The sequence below is a fragment of the Amphiura filiformis genome, chromosome 20, assembly GCF_039555335.1.
Source record: "Amphiura filiformis chromosome 20, Afil_fr2py, whole genome shotgun sequence".
NCBI classification, from domain to species: domain Eukaryota; kingdom Metazoa; phylum Echinodermata; class Ophiuroidea; order Amphilepidida; family Amphiuridae; genus Amphiura; species Amphiura filiformis.
Window position 1 is genome coordinate 45,600,695 of NC_092647.1, and position 19,137 is coordinate 45,619,831.

Here is a 19,137-nt window from a genome sequence, read left to right on the forward strand (position 1 = left end):
AAACATTTTTTGCTTAAAAACTTGATGGGAGGAATCAAAATAATATTAATGCAGTAAATAATAAGTTGAATATTCCAGTCATCACGAAAAATACCTCTTTTGAATAGTGGTACAGCCTTTTGCCAAATTGACCTGAAAATGACCGCAATCCTCTTTAATACTGGAGAAAAATTTTGATATTTTCAGAACTTATTGAACGTATTGTGGTTATTTCATACAGTAAAAACTAAAATTTCAAATGTAATATGATAGAACAATATCTAAAATAAATTACTAGAACCAAGTTTTTGGATGTTACACTTAAATTTATGACAAATTGTATTTTAGGGAAATATGTAAGAGTCTTACTAGAACAACTGTTATTTATTTTACAGTCTTTTTCTTTCAGCGCCAATTATGCGTATTATTATGAAAGTCTGCGACAACGACCAGTCCGTCTAATTTATAAACAAATACATGTGCATTTATTATGATGAACTCCATTCGTCACTGTGTCTGACTGTATCCATCGAAACGATGATACTGCGCCAGCTACCAAGATATTTCAGTTGGTGAAAAAGTTGGAAAGTTGTAACACGTATTTTCATAGTTCTCCTGGTCGCACGGAACGATTTTTGACTGCTCTTGAGGATTTTACGCGGCGATTTACAAGGTGAGTTCGCGATTGATTCTCTATTCTGTTCATCCTACTTGTCTTTGTCGGCTGCTGTGTCTGTGCATTAATCTCATCTAGACTACGAGCTCTTGAACCGAATGGTATTATTCGATGTTGCAGCTAGCTTTGAGTGTAATGCATCTTTTGTTGCAAACACTCTCAGCTACTCTTAGAGAACCGTCCTTAAAATAAGAATTATTTTTCCAGCATCACATTTACATCACTGCATTTGCTCAAAGCTAGCAAGCAAAATTCAGCACAAGGCCTTCACTTTCTTGTTACTCCATTTCCAGTTTGCTGTGGAGCCTGACATTTTCCTTGTTTTTGTATTTTGTCATTTTCAACTGAAATTTTCCCCTTGATTGCCAGTCATCACTTGCTACGTTCTTATCAATAAAAAGCTATAAAATATTGTACCAATGATAGGTACCGTATAACATACATAATACATCAATTAATATGTACTATTGTGGGTGAATTGATTAAAATCAAGTCTGCTACATGTATGAAATTGATATTGTCAGATTATAAGTTATTTTCAATTTTGCTTATTTTTATTCTAGGTAGATATCAATGTGTATACAGTGATAGGTGTAAATTTGGTTCCCCTAGACTCATTGCACTTTATTCACACATTCATGTTTGCATTGGAAACATATTTATCGAGTTAAAACCTTGAGGTGCACTCTAACTTTTTCACAGGATCCAAATCTGCCACTTCTTAGTACTATTTTTAATAAACATGAGTGCCCTTGAAGAATTTTGTTATTATCAACTTTGTTTTAATGACCCATAAATAGGATTGTTTCTTGGGGTGTTTAAAAATAAAAGGGAGTATTTGAGGTTGATGTCTGTCTGAAGATGTTTTATTCTGAGTGGTTTCATTTCATTGATCTGAATACTGTATGCATGTAAAATGTAGCCTATTCTGTTACAAACTCATTAATTTACTGTATTCAAGTCAGGTTTCACTGGAAGCATTCAAACCTTTAAATTACATTTCAAAAAAATAAACGATTTAAAAGCCTTGAAAAATGTAGAATATTCATGCTGGGCGATTGCATTCACGTGTCTTTATTCTGTTTTCTTTCCAGATCCAGGAAGCACCATGGATCTAAGTTAGATTATGTGTGAATAAACATGCCCAAATCTGTTAACAAAACAAAGCATCTCGAGTACACCGCCATGGCTGGAGGAGATTATGACGAGGATGAAGAAGAGATCATGACAGACTCTTTCCGATGTGAGAGCTGTAATCATAGTAATAACACCACAAAGTTTACCAAAGACCTCATAGATTTATCAACAGGCAGTGAGGAGGATATCATCAATAGAAACATTGAAGTGCGCGAGATACTCCTCGAGAATCCATGCACGTCGGACCAACGCAAGCCTTGTGTGAGAAGACCATCATATCATGAAGATGAATATATTACAGACACGGGCGAATGTAGTGCCTGTCCTATGCTGGATGTCGACGATGAACCAGTTTATCAGGAACACACTTTAGAGGTGTATGACACAAGTGTGTTTAAACAAGACGAATGCTTGTTTGGTGTTGATAGAGGATTTCATATTGTGGTTCTTAGTCTCATTGCTATCCCTTTTGTATTCCTAATCACATGTGTCATCAGTGGCTACCTTGGTGTCTTAACATGGTACAACATTTTTCTTTATTACTACGAACAACGAGGCATCATGTGCCGTATCACCATGTGTCCATTCCTTATTCTTATTTTTCCACCTGTACTTGTGATCATCATTCTTGGCCTATCAACCTACACTGCAATAGGTCAACTCTCCTGGTTTTTGTCTGCTTGGAAATCCTCCATCTCAGATTTTGAAAAAGGTTTCTTTGCATGGCTCTGTATATATTTGGAATTAAAAGAGTGCTGTCCATATGAAGTCATTGTGATTACGGAAGAAGAAGATATAGAAGGATTCGCTGATGAGGTGGCGGCTATTGGTGAGTCAACACCGCCAATAACACCCGTGTGAAAAATGCTAGCTTGATAAGTTTTTGAAAAGTCAGTGCATATATATATAGTTATGGATAAACAACATACTGTATAAGTTATTTGTGTAACTATGTGTTAATACCAGCTAACTTTTGTCATGTTTTATGGACTTGTACACACATGCACTGAACTCATGATTTTTAAAAATGTGTGTGTTGAAATGCTGTTAAAAGTGACTATTTTGTGCTTAGACAATGTTCATACAACAAACTATAATTTACAATAAATTATTACACTTTTGGAGAAGCATGTCAAACAACAAATGTCAAGGTTTGTTGAATTTAGATTTTGAGCTACAAATTAATATACAATGTAGCTATTAAAGTTCTTTGTCAAAACCAAAGGAAAAACTTACATCTTTCTACTGACAGTTTCACCAGAACCCTTCTGGCTTCCTCAAAACGATTGATGTTGTTTATCGCTTTGAGAAAGCCAGAAGGGTTCTGGCAAAACTGTCAGCAGAAAACCATAAGTTTTTCCTTTGGTTTTGACAAAGAACTTTAATAGCTGTCTTAAGTCGTATTCAGACTCCGAGTATTGTCGTACAATATTGTATGTACAATATATATCGTTATTTAATCTATTGCCATTCTATTTCCAGTAATGTTTAAGTTCTAACGAATGTTTGATGACGAAAAATCGATAATATGTTACATACAATATCTAGCAGAAATATATTATCTATGTTACGTCCTCCAACATTCGTTAGAACTTAAACATTACTGGAAATAGAATGGCAATAGATTAAATAACGTATATATTGTACATACAATATTGTACGCATAATAAAAAAAATCTGTATACTGCTTTAATCAACAGACCTGATGAACCTTGATCTTTTGTCATAATATACAATGTATCTGTAATCATTTGTTTTTTAAGGAATACATACAAAAATGCCTCAAAGTTGGCTCAAAATCAACCACACAAAAATCACTTCTACAGTACATATTATTTTCACAGTGACCTTTATTGTTCTGTAATTATGTATTTAAAATGGAAAATTATGACTTTTAAGGATATTAATTAAATTTATTCAATATGAACATAAAATGTTGTTAATCAGTGATTTTTGTTTTACATCTAATTACACAGGGGTATATTATAAACCATATTTTTTAACAGTTCCAAGTGCATATTCTTCCATGCATTTAAAACAATTCAAAACTAGTTATTTTCCAATTCCGTGACTTGGTATGTTTTTTTAATGGGTTAAGGTGATACTACACCCCCTGATCAATTTTGTGACTAATTTTGCATTTTTCTCAACAAATAACTACACACTGGTAACAAAAGTTATGTATATTATAGGGGCAAGGAATCAATTACTTCACTGAAATTTCAGTGATTCAAGACAAGTGGTTCAATATATATAGAAATGAGGTACATTCTAGCGGTACCTCTTTTCTTATCACAAATAATGTCTTGAGTCACTGAAAATCCAGTGTAGTAACTGGATTCCTTGCCCCTATAATATATGTAACTTTTGTTACCCACCAGTGTGTTATTATTTTTGAGAAAAATGTAAAAATAGTCACAGATTTATCAAGGGGGTGTAGTACCACCTTAAAGGTCTTTTTTCTTCCATAACATCCAAGGGACCCATATTTTTTATACCCACTTTGTGAAGATTTATATACCGTACCCACCATGTTATGTACATTTGCTATGACCAATTTATAAACTGCAAAAAAGTGCATATTTTCCCTAAAAAGCCTAGCTGAAAAACATCTGGAGTGAATGCAAGATAGCCATAATGTGACGAATCTTTGGTGGATTATGAAAATATAGGTAAATGTGCATATTTTAAGCTATTTTACAAGTTATAAAAGCATAGTTGTTAACAAATGCTTGAAAATAATAAATAAGTACAAAAATTGAAACACACAAAAATGCTTCTGCAAAATGACCAAAAATGCTTCATACAATCTTCTATAATAGCTGTTTCCACGTCACACACGTTTTCCATTTTGCTATATAGTTGTTGAGAGCTCAACACACTCAACTTGCTTGTTGGCTCAAAGAGTTTGAAATAATCAAGGTTTTATTCTTCACAGCATAAATTGTTTGTTTTTGCCAATTAGCAGAATTTGTATGAAACCAAAAATCCTAATTTTTAGGATCTTTGATGAATTGAAATATCTGCACCTTTGAAAATGAATACCAACTGTAAAAATTGTTCAATGCTTAAGTGTAATCATCTTCACAAATCTTCCATATAATTTTGTTGCATAAAAGAGTAGGAATCATTCTTGGAAAATAATTTTGCTGGAAAGTATCTACTGTGTAGAGTTAAACATTTACAAAAGAATGAAATTTGATGAACACATTCAAGAATCGTTGGAAGAAATTGTCCACAGATTTGCACCACAAGCTAATACTAACTTAGGCATCTTTCGATCGACCATCAATGTTTGATTGATCCTTATTATTTATGAAATCAATGACTATTGTTAATTGTGATAACGTACATGCATTTTTGGCTGTATTGATATTGACCAATATGGAGAAATTCTGCAATTTGATGGGAAATATTGCTTCCCCAAAAATATGGTACATAAGAAATTATGGTAAGTTTTTACTGGATACGGCTAAAAATAGGATGAAGTAAAGTGATGAAAGGGCAAAATATTTACAATCTTAGTGGAAAATCTGTAAATCGCCGTACAAAATCGTCTTGCATCAAATAAAGAGAGAAAGTTCAGGGTCTTAGAGGTAGTAAATTAAATTAAATTGCCTTTAATATGGAGTATCTTATGTTTGCAGGATTTTATTAATATTTATTGAATAATAGCGTTCAGTTTACCTCCCACTCCTGTATTTCTACAGGCAGAATATTTGTGTAAAATCTCACTATGGACCACAATAGCCTCATCCTAATGGCATAGTTGAAAAACTCAATTAAACACTTCTAGTGCAAAATTTTGACCTCAAGTTGCAGAGTATGAGTTTCTGTACCCAAATTTTCAAAGGTCATTCAATTAATGTATAAATGTATTGGGGTTAAAGAATTTTGCCCTGATAGATGAGCATATTGTGGATCCTAGTGTCTTGGTGGTGGCGGCATCTTTATTTTTATCATTATCTCATTGATTTCTATAAAATTGCAGCTTGGATTGGTTGATGTTTAAACCAGATTAGGGAATGGTAATATAAGCACAGCTGTCCCTTGATTAGTGGATCCACATTAAATTACAGGTCATTTTTAAGTTTTCAATTAAAGTGGTCAAAAATAGGACCGGAACTCCTTTACAATCTGCCAGTTGAATCAATAGTCTCAATTCTTAGGCACAGTTTCACCTGTGGGAGCATTTTGAATGCAATGAAATGAACTTGAAGTTGTGTATTGTGTTATTCTAATTCTTCATCCACAGTTCACTAATAACCTGTAGATCCTTTGAATGTGTGGAATGAATTACGAATTGTGGGATTGTATGCTAGCCATAGGCTTCAACATAAAAAAGTCAAAGTTTTGAGGTATTTTCTAAAAATATCAAGAACTATCATAAGAACCACTGAACCAATACTAGGCTTGTTTGTACTCATTTTAATGCATTTTTTATGTTGATTCCAAATATGGTCATGAAAATTTACAATTCTGAAATTTTTTGAAGTTTTAATTTTTTTAAACTTGTCGTCTGCAGTCGACACCAGCATGGAGAGTGTTAAACAAGAATGCCAAGTTCATGAGCTCTTTCATGACTACACTTGTTGTTCATGCAGTCTATGCAGATTAACAGACATTGAAAGTGAAACCAAAATTGTACAGAAAACACAGCTTTAATTGGAAGCTGCTAGCTCCATTTAAATGAAATTTTAAACATAATCAATTTTAACTTCATAAAACATGCAACAACAGTGTGGGAAACTAAATTGGACATGGACTGTTTACTCATCATAAAAGTCCTGTCATCCTTGTACAAATTCATCAGACAACTAGAAATTTCATTGCTTACCTGTCTTGTGAATCAATTTATTTGCTCTTGAGGTACCATGTTGAATGAACAAATAATGCTGTTCAACTATGTAGAAATGTTGTGTCTTCAACAAAGACATGAATGTGACCAATAGCAAAATGTTAAAGGCACTATCCGTGATTCAGATTTTTCTGAAGAGAATAGAATGCTAACATATTATGCACATGATAAGACCAAACACAGCATGTAATAATGGGTAAAATGTTGCATTTTGGCTAATGGTTGGTGAGTTTGTATGTACGGACACTTGTAGCTACAAGAAACTTCATATTTATCAATGTTCATTTTCTTCATTTTTGTTAATTTTTTTCATATGAAATAACTACATAATGATAATTTCATTGACCTATCCTTCACTTTTAAGACATTCCTACAAATTGTATTTTTAACACATTCGCTGTGCATCACTGAGTCACTTTAAAGGCCTATTCAGTGATCCATGCGAAGGCATAAAATAATTAGAATTGTTTATAAATTGCCTGAGTGAAGGAAATTTTAGCAAAATAATGAGGAAATCAGCAGTATTGATAAAGTTGAAGACCCAGTACAGTTCTAGTACATGTACTAGCCAACAACTCTCATAAATGCTAAATTAAATTATGTGTATAGTTGAAGAAAAATTGTGAGAAAAATTTGGTTTTTTTTACCTTTGCTGGAAAATAGTTTCACAAAATTGCAGGATTTGTTGAAAATGTGGTTTAAAATTGAGTCTTCAGATTCTTTAAAATTGCTGCAAAAAATGGAAATTTTTATAATTTTGGGTTTTTATTGGGGGCAACTGGGAGCATTTTTCCCCATGCCCCCCGTGGTGCTGCCACTGTTTTTAAGAGGTGCTGCCAGTGAGGTTAATGGTGAGGGGGTCGTGACTGCTGTACTAGGCTTCTAGCACATATCCCCTTCTTGCCAGTATTTTGATGCAAAGAGATGACTAGACATGATAGAGAGAATGTGGCATGGTCGCTAACTTGGTCAGCAGGCAGTCAATATAGGCCACGCATTGATGATATTATAGGTTTAACAAAACCGTTTCTTGTGATGCCAGTAGCTGTCATAGTTGGCATTGAGACACAGGACAAAAGTAAATTTACTCATCTTTTAAGATACTAATTTTTGGGCTCGAGAAAACTGGCATATAAAAATTTTGAGAATGAAAAAATCAGGACTCGCTGGGATTGAACCCCGGTCGCTGGATTACCGGTCCAGAGTCTTTACCACTGCACTACCTGAGTTCACAGTTGGTACTCGGGCTTGTTCTGGGGTGAAGCATAGACTGCCTCCTTCTTCATTATCTTTTAAAATAATTGTTACCATGATTTTGGTTTTGTAATAATTATAAGCCTTCACCGAAGCACTGATACTTTAAATGTCCAAGAAATTATGTGATGTTTCTGTTATTTTTGGTTTTGTTGTCCCTTGTGGTGTAAAGTTTTTTTGTAAAATTATTTTGTTCTGTGTTGTCCTCTTTGCTTCAGGGTCAGTGAAGGACCTACTTTGCTTTTGGGTTTTAAATGTGTGCTGCTTTGATGAATAAAGACCTTTTCGCCAACATTTTTTTTAAAGATATCACAATAGTGTGGCTTTAAAGGTAGCACACAAGAAGACTGTTAAAAAGAGGCAAGCTAGGTGTTAAAGTTCAATATTGTCTGATGTCTGGCGAGCTGAAAAAACATGCTAGTGGTGGTCAGTAGAACATGTATTGTACAATTTGATTATACAGATAGCAACACCGTCTGAACTAGCTCATGGTATTGCTCTCTATTTGATCAATTTCCTTTTTGCTGTCTGGCTGGCTACCTGCTTACAACATTGTTGTCTTCTTGACTATGGGTATTTTCTTCCTACAAAAAAAGATGCAATAGAATAGGGTTGTTTTTGAAGAATTTATTTTCAGAATCTCAATGCAGGTCTTCTCAAGCTTTCTCAACTGGCGGCGCGCGTGCCACTTGTGGCGCTTGGAGTTAGTCGAAGTGGCGCACGGTAAATTTACTACAAAAAATTTTTACAAAAAGGGTGAAAATACTACATCTGAGCCTTTAGAAAGCCCTAAAATCTCAGAGCTTCTGGGGGCCCTTCCCCCTGTACCCCGCGGCCGGGCTTTCACACTGGATCCCACCCGCTATGTGTTTGGTCGCCCACACGCTCCCTCACAAAATCCTCCCTTAACATGTTGGCATTTCATGATCACTAAAATTTCCAGTTGGCACTTCAAATAAACTAGAAGGCCTGCTCTCAATGTTTAGGTTCTAAACTTTGAAATGGTCACTTATTTGCTGCTTGATGATTTGTCTAGAAAACTTGATTTCACTTTGTTTCTTTTTGTTTCAATTGGGTCATGACATGACTGCACAGGGTTTTGCAGAGCAGACAACACAGTAGACAACATTCTCTCTGTTTCCCTATACTTCTCTTTATTGTATTTTCACCCAGATTTCTTTGAATAAAATGTAGTGACACATGTTGCATTTTGTTCATCTTTACATCAGAAAAGGGTGACTTCATCAGTATTTTACATCTTTTATTTGACCAGACACATGTTTGAATGAACGTTATCACACACGCTGTATATCTTATTCCCTTTCCCTTTGTACGGAACGACTTTTGCATCTCCGCAACTTTAATTGTGATATGTTGTAACAGGCGAGTAGATATCCTATGGTTTGCATTACATCGGTTATAACTTACACAGCAATGCAGCTTTTGTCATGCTTTCTTCCCTATCTCCTGGGCTATTCCAGTTGAAATCCATACACCCAGACTGCTATCTACTGCTAAGCAATATATAACAGACTGCTATCTACTGCTGATAGCAGTATCACACTGACAGCTATCTCCTGTTGATAGCAATATAACACATACTGTTATCTTCTGATATATAACAGACTGTTATCTACTGCTGATATCAATGTAAAAGACATGACCATAGTCTCCTACACAGGGAGTGTGAATTTCAAATGTGGTTACCTGAATGGGTGACTACATTTGAAATCTACATCCCTGTGTGGGAGCATAATGTCTTCCTGTTGGTTTGTGGATTTCAAATAATTATAGAAGAGCCCATTGCCATTTTTGTACTAAGTCATCTGAATGTAATTAATATTTGCAGTGGGTTTATTTTGCAAATAGACATTTGACCTTTTTAACAATAAATGCAAACCAATTATGTGAATCATAAAAGCAGACAATATTTATGCTGGAACTTGGGAGTGGATGATTTACTGTTAATGACAAATCCTATAGCCTACCATTGCAGTCTATCTGTACACTGCAATTTTTCATATAGATTAGATTATGGAATTAATATATTATCGTCAGACGTAATACATCTATCATACAAGCTCACGCAATTAAGAACTCTGCATTAGCCCAATTAATTTCAGTGCGGCCTTTTTTGCATGATGTAGATCTGGAAAGTTTCACATAATTTGATCAAATGTGTTCTAATGGAATTTAGATCCATAGAAAGCTAGCCTAAATGGTAAAATGAGTTTGTGATGGTGGAGTTTGAACATTGAAAAGTGCTCCAGCTTAAGGCACTCTTACACACAAGGTTGGTTCTGGACAGAAAGATTAACCATATGAGAACTACCTGCCAATTGGCCAAAAAGAAGTTTTCAGTATCAATTGGACCAATCGGCAACATTTTTAGATTAATTTCACCACACAAAATAATTGGGGTGAATTATTTGCAAAGCTCTGTTCTGATTGGTGATTAAAGTGAAGATATCATGTAATTGACCAATCAGAGGCAATATTAGATCGGCAGATAGTGTTCAGGGGGTTAACAGGAATAGGGAGGCACTGTACACTACAGTAGGGTTAACAGCAGCAAAGTGCCATGTCTTATGTCTATTTCGAGCCCTGCAAAGTTGACATTTTACTTGCATGTCTACATTATAGTTTCACAATCTTTAAAGAAATTAATCTTTTTCATTACGTGCTATCACAAGCTTGTGTGTGTGAATGGTATTGCATATTGCAGTCACCAAGGTTTTTAATAATCTCTATCACCATATGATCACACAACATTTTTTGTGAGCCCATTTTAATGATTAATCATTTAATGATTAAAAGGTACTGTGTACTTTCACAAAGTACATGGAATCGTATAATCTATAGCTACCATCGCATACGGCACAGAGCTTAGCCTTTCTATATGGCACATATTTTAATAATAAAATATCATGGCTGGTATATTTGCGGAGCAATCAAATCATGATTGATCCATGCAGGAGGAGGTTCATGCATAACATACACAAAGTAATGTAATAAGCAGTAACCGGAACCATTTTTGATGGAACACTGTACGAAGAAACTTGTGTGTCACTAGGATCTCAAACATGCTCATCTACGTGGGCACAGTTCCATGACCCCAGTATGTTTGTATATTCATAGAATGACCTTTCTATGTGTTGGGTACTAAAACTCATCCTCAGAACTAGAGGTCAAATGTTGAGTTATGCATTTTGAATAGAGTTCAGTGAACTGTGCCATGGGAATGAGACCATAGTTATTTTTGGTTGCTGGGTGGGTGGACTTGTGGATAGCAATGGTTAAATACATTGTACACTACACATAAAATTATTGATACATGTTATACATGTACTAAGAATTTTTTTAAATAGTGATTCTCCAAAATTTAGATCCCCACCCATTTTGAATACTTTAGCTGAATGTGACTTACCAAATATGAAACATTTGACAGTAAATGATAAACATTTGCAGCTACCTTTCCTTGATTTGACCTTTCCTGCCCAATAACGGACATGGCACTAATAGAGCCTCCAAAAGTGTCACGCTGTAATGGCCCAGTTTAACATGCAGACTCTCTGAGGGAGTGAATTGCTGAATTTGTCATTCAAATGCCCACATCTTACTTCCATGAAGTCCAACTGAAGCATGTTATTAAATTGCACAGGGCCAAATTTCTCCCTCTGAGCTAAAGAACTTGTTAATTTTCTAATTAAGAGGCGACTTCTGTAATAATTGCTTCTGTCTCAACTTGTAATAATACTTTTTGTGCACTGCATTTGGACTGGCACAAGTGGGTCTTTGGATGATTTCAATCGCTGGACATACTGAAACCCCCTATAAGCTGTTTTTCATTTTGTATTAATATTTATAGAGATGTGCATATTGCACTACATTTCCTGTAAGCCTTGACCTCTAGGGTAATCTCTTATTCAATATTCAAATCGTTCAAATTGTCCGAGGAATTACAATTAGTAGCTTGACTGTTAGGAAATGTTTTTTTAGAATTTGAGCACAAGCTTGTGAGGTAAATTAGTAGGCCTTTTGTAACTTTCAGTGAAAATCCAACTACAAAATATTATATTTTTCAAGGTCATTACATCTCTTAAAGCAATTGGTTTTCTACTAGCACTAGGATCCACAACATTCTCATCTATCAGGGCACAATTCTTTAATCCCAATACATTTGTACATTCATTGAATGACCTGTGAAAATTTGGATACAAAAATGCATACTCTGCAATTTTGCACCCTGATTGTTTAATTGATGTTATTGAACTATGCCATTGGGGTGAGGCCATTGTGGTCCATAGTGTAGCTTCTACTTTAAAGTATATGAAATTATACAGAGAAATGGACAATTGCAGTAATTTGGTATGTTTGATGGAATGATGCTTCTAGGAACTATGTATAGTAATTGGTATTTGGCATTGGTGAGGTGTACCTTTTTTTATGAAATATGAAACCTTATGGCTGCCACATTTTTATGTTGTAAGCTGTATCATCTTGTGTGAAATCTAGAAACTCATAAGTATATGTTATAATCGGAAAGCAGCACTGTAGACAATGTTTTAGGAAAACTGAACATATACAATGTGTTTATACTGAGCAATTTGGTTTTAATTGCAAACTTAACTGTATTACCTTCAAGATATCATGGAAGAAAAGTCTCTTAATCAGATTCATATTAATACTTGACGTAACAATTTTTTTTTTTTTTTTTTTTCTAATTTTTAAAAACATATATCTAAATTTATTAAATTTCCTCAGTTTCTAAAAATAATTTATTTGTGAGACACTGGTTGCTGTAGGGTTATAAACATGTTAAATGAGTTGCTGGATCCCATCACTATGGACCACAATGGCCTCATCCAAATGGCATAGTCCAATAACCTCAATTAAACAATCATAGTGCAAAAATTGACCTCAAGTTGCAGAGTATGAGTTTTTGTACCCAAACTTTCAAAGGTCATTCAATGAATGTACAAATGTATTGGGGTTAAAGAACTGTGCCCTGATAGATGTGCATGTTGTGGATCCTTAAGTGCATACTTCATTTTATGTTATGCTCCAATTAAGTTGAATTCAATTTAAATAGCCTTAAGAAATTTGTTGCTGTAATAAAGAGGAAAATCAGACAAACATATTAGGTTCAAGGATGCAAAATACTTTTCTTTCATGATATTTGAAAATAATAAGCTAGTTTGCAATAACCTAAAACCAAGTCTCAATGTTGATACATAATATGTGACTTAATACTCTGCGTGCTAGCGATAGGCTTCAACATACGAAGTCCAAGTTTTGAGACATTTTCTCAAAATATCAAGAGCTATCTCAAAAACCACTGAACCAATACTAGGCTTGTTTGTACTCACTTTGATGAATTTTTCATGCTGATCCCAAATATGGTCATGACAATGTACAATCCTGAAAACTAAAATTTGAAACTTGTCGTCTGCAGTCGACATCCGCATGGAGAGAGTTAATCTGATCCAATCAGACCGAAGTCGGCAATAATGAAATTGAGATATAGACAAAAATAAGCAGAAAAAAGAGAATAAAAACATGAAAATTATTATGAAATGATAATAACTTTGCAAACAAGTATGTCAGGGATTCAGGAATTTTAACATCAGCTAGTATAAGCTTAGGTACTGAGCAAATTAATAATGGTAATATTTCAATTTTCAACATTTCCAACTTTGGTTTGAATAGATCAGATCATGTCAGATGGAGTGTTTTGGCTTCCTACGTCTACTAGTAGTGCATAGCAACCCAACACTTTTGTTTGCTTCACATGTAAGTTTCAATCTCTAAGAATAAATCATTTGCAATTCAGATCATGAGTTTGATCTTCAATGTACGTGAGGTGTTGCACAAATCTTGTCAAAGACATGAAAAATTCTGAAGAAATAAATGCAAGATTTCTTTTACTTCACACCTTGTTACTGAGCACTGAGCAGACATTTTATAATTCAAGACTTGTCATTGATTGGTGAACTATTGGGCTATTCTAGTTGTAAACTATACACCCCCTGTGTCTGCACCTATGGAAGATATCAGCTTAATCTTCCACACAAGGAGTGTGATTCTTAAATGGGGATACCTGAATGGTTGACTCCATCCAAAATTTACACTCCCTGTGTGGGAGATTAAATTCATGTCTTCCATAGCGGGTGTACGGATTTCAACTGGCATAGCCTATTTAATTAGATACCTGCATGTTTAAAAAGCATCATGTGCATATTTAATGAAATTATTTTTCAGTACATTTTTTTGTGTGTGGCCTTTGTGTGTGTGCACATGCAGAATTATGAAAAAGTGATCTTCCTTGATTTATGTAGTACACCATAACTGTGACCTGCTATTACAAAATGGGTATATAAGTCGCAAGCATAGGCGTAGATCCCGGGGGGATGGGGGGATTTATCCCCCCAATATTTTGTCAGGGGGGATGCTCAATACAATCATCCCCCCCAATGTTGACGCCTGAATATAGGTTTCTGACCAAATTAACCTCATATTTGCCCATTTTCGCCCCCAAAGTGCAAATTTTTGCGCATTTATGCTGTTTTTGCACCATATTTCATCAGTTTAGCTTCAAAATAGCAAAAAATTTTGCGTGCTTCGCGCGCATTTGTAACATAAAAGGTGCTGGATTCACTATACTTCAAGAATTTTTTTCAAACTCCATCCCCCCCCACAATGTCAAAAAGAAATCTACGCCACTGGTAGCAAGTGTGTAGTTTCAAAACATCCTGGCTGCAGAGATGATGTTCTTGGTTTGCCATGAACCTGTACAAACCAGTAGTATGTCCTTCGTTAATGGCCCATCGTGCCCCATTCACAAAGGACATACAGACATACTATTTGGCTTGAACAGGTGCGTGTGAAACAAAAAACACCAATACAGCAGCCAGGATGTCTTGAAACTACCAACTTGCGACCTTACGCTCATTGTGGTAGCAGGTTACAATTAGGTTTGTGTTCAAGTGTATTCATTCTCCACAAGTTGTGGTCAAATGTTTGAGCTGTGGTCGTTAAATTGTAGGTGAATGAACATTGAGATTCTATGTGACACCATTTTAGGCTCAATATAATAGTGATATCATAATAATGTGACCATGCCAGATGAGTGCTAGTACCTCATTCACCTGCATTGTGTCACAATAATGTGCTTAATGCTTCTGTTCATGTAGACATATCTTGCAAATTTCAACTTTTGTGAATGAGAATCAAGTAAGATGACGGCATAGTCAATCAAATTCAAGGAAATAAGAGTGGTGTACATCAGTTGCCTAATTTTTTGACTTGTTAAATCAAAATATGTACACTTTGTTTGTAAAAATCTTGAATAAAATATCAGGGACTGACTTTGTTGGCTACAAAATAAGATTGTGATATTTTCACTTATTACAATTTTGTTCAGATTTTTTGAAGAAAAGTTAAATAAATAAATTTAAAAAAATAAAAAATAACTCCAATTAGTTGCCATAAAGTTAATGGTCAAATCAGTTTTTTTTAAAGTAGGTTTCTTTTAGGATGAAAAACTACTGGAAATTGTAACTTGAATTTTATATCAGAACAATGTAAAGAAAAGATTTGTTGAAATGTTATTTTCACTTTAAAGAAAAGATTTGTTGAAATGTTATTTTAAGCAAATGTTTGTGTAAATTGTACCTTTTTCTTTAGAAAGTTTGTGAAAACTTTGAGCAGAATGTTTGAAGTTTCCCCAAAATGTGTATGTTCTACATGAAAAACCTTTTTAATATATATTATTATCCTTTACACACATTGTATCCAAGGACCAAGTCATTCTAATTTTGTGTGTGCTCCCAGTGACTTGTGGTTAATTTAGATGTCAAAAACTTGCAAATTGCAACCTTGGAATTCACAGTTGAAGTCCGTAAGCCTCCACATAATATGGATCCATCAGATTTTATTTGCGTTATCAGGGTTAATACCACTTACCGTAAAATGCTATTTTTCCAAGACCGAACAAATTCACAAATTCCCTTTTTTTGGCATCGATAACACTTCAAAGCTGCAGACATTCTTTTGTATTCTTTTCTTATAAAAAGAGTGTAATTTATGAGGATTAGCATTTTTAAAACATATATCCAAGAAAATCTGTGAAAATTGCAAACTTAAATTGCATGAAAAATGAATGCTGAACACTTTGCAGGAGGTTTTGCGCAGGAAACTACTCCCCGATGTTCACGCATCAGTCTTTACCAAGGACAATAATATCCCATGGCCCATGCTGCTGTCTCGTTTTAAACATCAGCAAAGATGGTGATGCAGTTGACGGCTCAAAACACTTCACAAATTTTCAAGGATTTTAATATAATCAGGGTTTAGCAACGTGGCACATTGAAGGATCAGAAACTAATGTCTCAGAAGAAATATTTTGAAATTGTCTATCAAAACTTGCCACTCAAAAATAATCAAATTGTTTTACAAAGCTGTGTGATATTCTATGTGACTGTAGCTGTGCTATGAAACTGTTAGGACTAGGAGAAGGAAATTGGTGAGATGATGGTGATGATTTATGAGGAGGGTGAGAGGATGATGACAATGATGATGATGAAGTTGATGATGATGCCAATGATTGAAGATGATGATGTTGATGATGATGATGATGATGATGATGATGATTATGATGATGATGATGGTGATGAGAAGGATGTTGATATATGATGATGATGAAGTTGATGATACCGATGATGATGAGGATGAGAAGGATGGGGCGAGGATGATGATGACAATGATGATGAAGTTAATGATGATGTCGATGAAGTTGATGATGATGATGGAGTTGATGATGAGGATGGCGAGGATGTTGATAATGATTATGAGGATGATGATGTGAAGAGGAGGGTGAGGATGTGGATGATGATGATGACAATGATGATGAAGTTGATGATGATGTTGATGAAGATGATGATAATGATGATGATGATCGAAATAAATTGGGAATGAAGGAAGTAAGCAGCAATAAGTTGAGACAATATAGCGTGGGTCTTGTAATGCTCCCTATTATCCACTTTGTAAGGACATTTGGAATAACCAGCATCTCCATTATCAATAGAGAGTTATATTTTCATGTATCACTATAATGCAATGATAATTGAAGACAACTGTTAACTGAAATTGATATTGACATTTGAACAAATAAAAACAACCTTAAAAGCATGCATCTTAAGTACTTGTGCAATTGCCTTAAACATTTCTGTGCGATTTGACAAGATAGAATAATATTGTAAGAGCATATAAGGTCAGTGAATTTAAAATGACAAATATACAATATCAAATGCAAAGAGTCATAGAATACAAACCTCATAAAACATATAGAGATAGTGTTAGTAGAGTATTGTCCTTCATGTTCTAGTTGTAGAACCAATAGTATTGAAATAATGGGCTATTCCAGTTGAAACTCATATGCCCCATACAGAAGACATGAACTTAATCTTCCACATAGGGAGTGTTGATTTCAAATTGAGTCACCCATTTTTGTAACTTCATTTGAAATTCACACTCCCTGTGCGGAAGATTGCATATTGAAGATCATGTCTTCCATAGGGTGTATGGATTTCAACTGGAATAGCCCCCAATGTCAGAAATGTTACCAGTCGGTGGCAAAATATTACATAAGTAGATATGGGTCTAAAAATAGTCTCTTTTGCATCATGTTTGTTGTGATGATGATATAGCTAGCTTTACTTAAGTGGTTGAGTGGGTAACCCAGGGCTAAGTTACTATAAGACTATAATAAAGCAACCATGTCTGGGCCATTTTATAGAGCAAAACTTGCATCCTCTTTGCAGTTTTCCTGCGGTTTCTATGACATATTCTGTGTCCAGTAGAGAACAAGATGCTCTAGATAGCTTTACCAATAGTGACCAAAGTAGCTTGGGGGTTCAAACAAGGTATACATCCCTACATGGACTAAATGTGATCTGCATAAACTTTTTAAAGGAATTTCAGTGATCCGTTGAGGATCAAACATACTGGCCACCAGAATTTGTTAGATTTTTAGGCTTTTAATGACTATTTTTGTCAAATTATGCCCCCCCCCTTAAAGTCGCCTTGCCCTCCCGGCACTCTCTGAAAAATCCTGACTATGCTACTGTATTTAAAGAAGACCTGACAAGCTACGACTTCTTCAATATCTATAAGAGCTAGCACTGTTTGATTCCCTCAACAGATTCTGATAAAGCTATACATGTAATGTACTTTTTTATGTACTATACAATTTTTTAAATAATATTGGTTAAATCTTTTTTCAAACCCAATTTTCGCACATATTTGTAATGTTTCATATCACACCTACAATATCAAATGGAATCGGCCAAATTTGTGTGTTTATAGGACAATAGAGCAATTTTGAATTAATGTCGTAATTACACCGCTAAATCTCCCCATAGCCAAAATCGCCAAATTGCAGATGAAGCAGTGTTGAAACCATACACAATTAGTCCTATAAATGATTTGAATTCATTTTCTAAATGACCTGGTAATTCCTTTTAAAAGGCGTAATAGTGTTCAGTATGCGGCAGACTGAATGTGTAAATAAACATGGACTGAAGGTTCATTGTATGGAGTAGGAAGGGGCTAATAATGTAATATCTGGTCATATTTATTAGATATTATAATTCTTATGTCCAGTATTATGATACAATGCTCTAGTTATCTTTGTCTAGCTTAGGAGTCACAATGGGCTATTACAGAAATAAAAGGTACATACCCTATAGAAGACAAATTTGACACATCTGACCTCGTAAATCAAAAAAAATTTATTTTGGGAATCCCAAGTCTTCTATAGGGTAGGTGCCGTTAATTTATGGAATAGCCCATTATTCCACCCCCAAAAAAAAATATTTCATAATGCAGAACCATTTCCGACCACGCTAGTAGATGCCATAGTTAAGTAGTGTTTGAGTTGGTGTGGGTGGGGGAGGAGATATAATTATAGATAGTCGATAACCGATAATCAATGATCAATCAGTTATCAACATTCAGTTAAATTCTAAACCCTAACACGCAAATGATGAAACAGACTCTCATGTTCAAATGGCTAAGGATGATATCCTTGTGGATACTGGGGGGTGAGGGGTATTGATTATCGATAATCAATTATTGATTATAGATAATCAATAATCGATAATCAATCATTTAACAAAAATTTATAGGCCTACGCAACCGACAAAACTGGGAATCGCTAAGGATGATTTCCTTC

General features: G+C 34.7%; 1 protein-coding gene across 1 annotated transcript; it reads left to right on the forward strand.

Annotated features, from left to right (window-relative positions):
- Window positions 1-484: 484 nt before the first annotated feature.
- On the forward strand, window positions 485-3,178 carry LOC140141827 (uncharacterized). The gene is made up of 2 exons (XM_072163692.1): window positions 485-652; window positions 1,750-3,178. Exon 2 carries the CDS (start codon window positions 1,796-1,798, stop codon window positions 2,651-2,653), a length of 858 nt encoding a protein of 285 aa, XP_072019793.1. The 5' UTR covers window positions 485-652; window positions 1,750-1,795; the 3' UTR covers window positions 2,654-3,178.
- The last annotated feature ends 15,959 nt before the right edge of the window (window positions 3,179-19,137 follow it).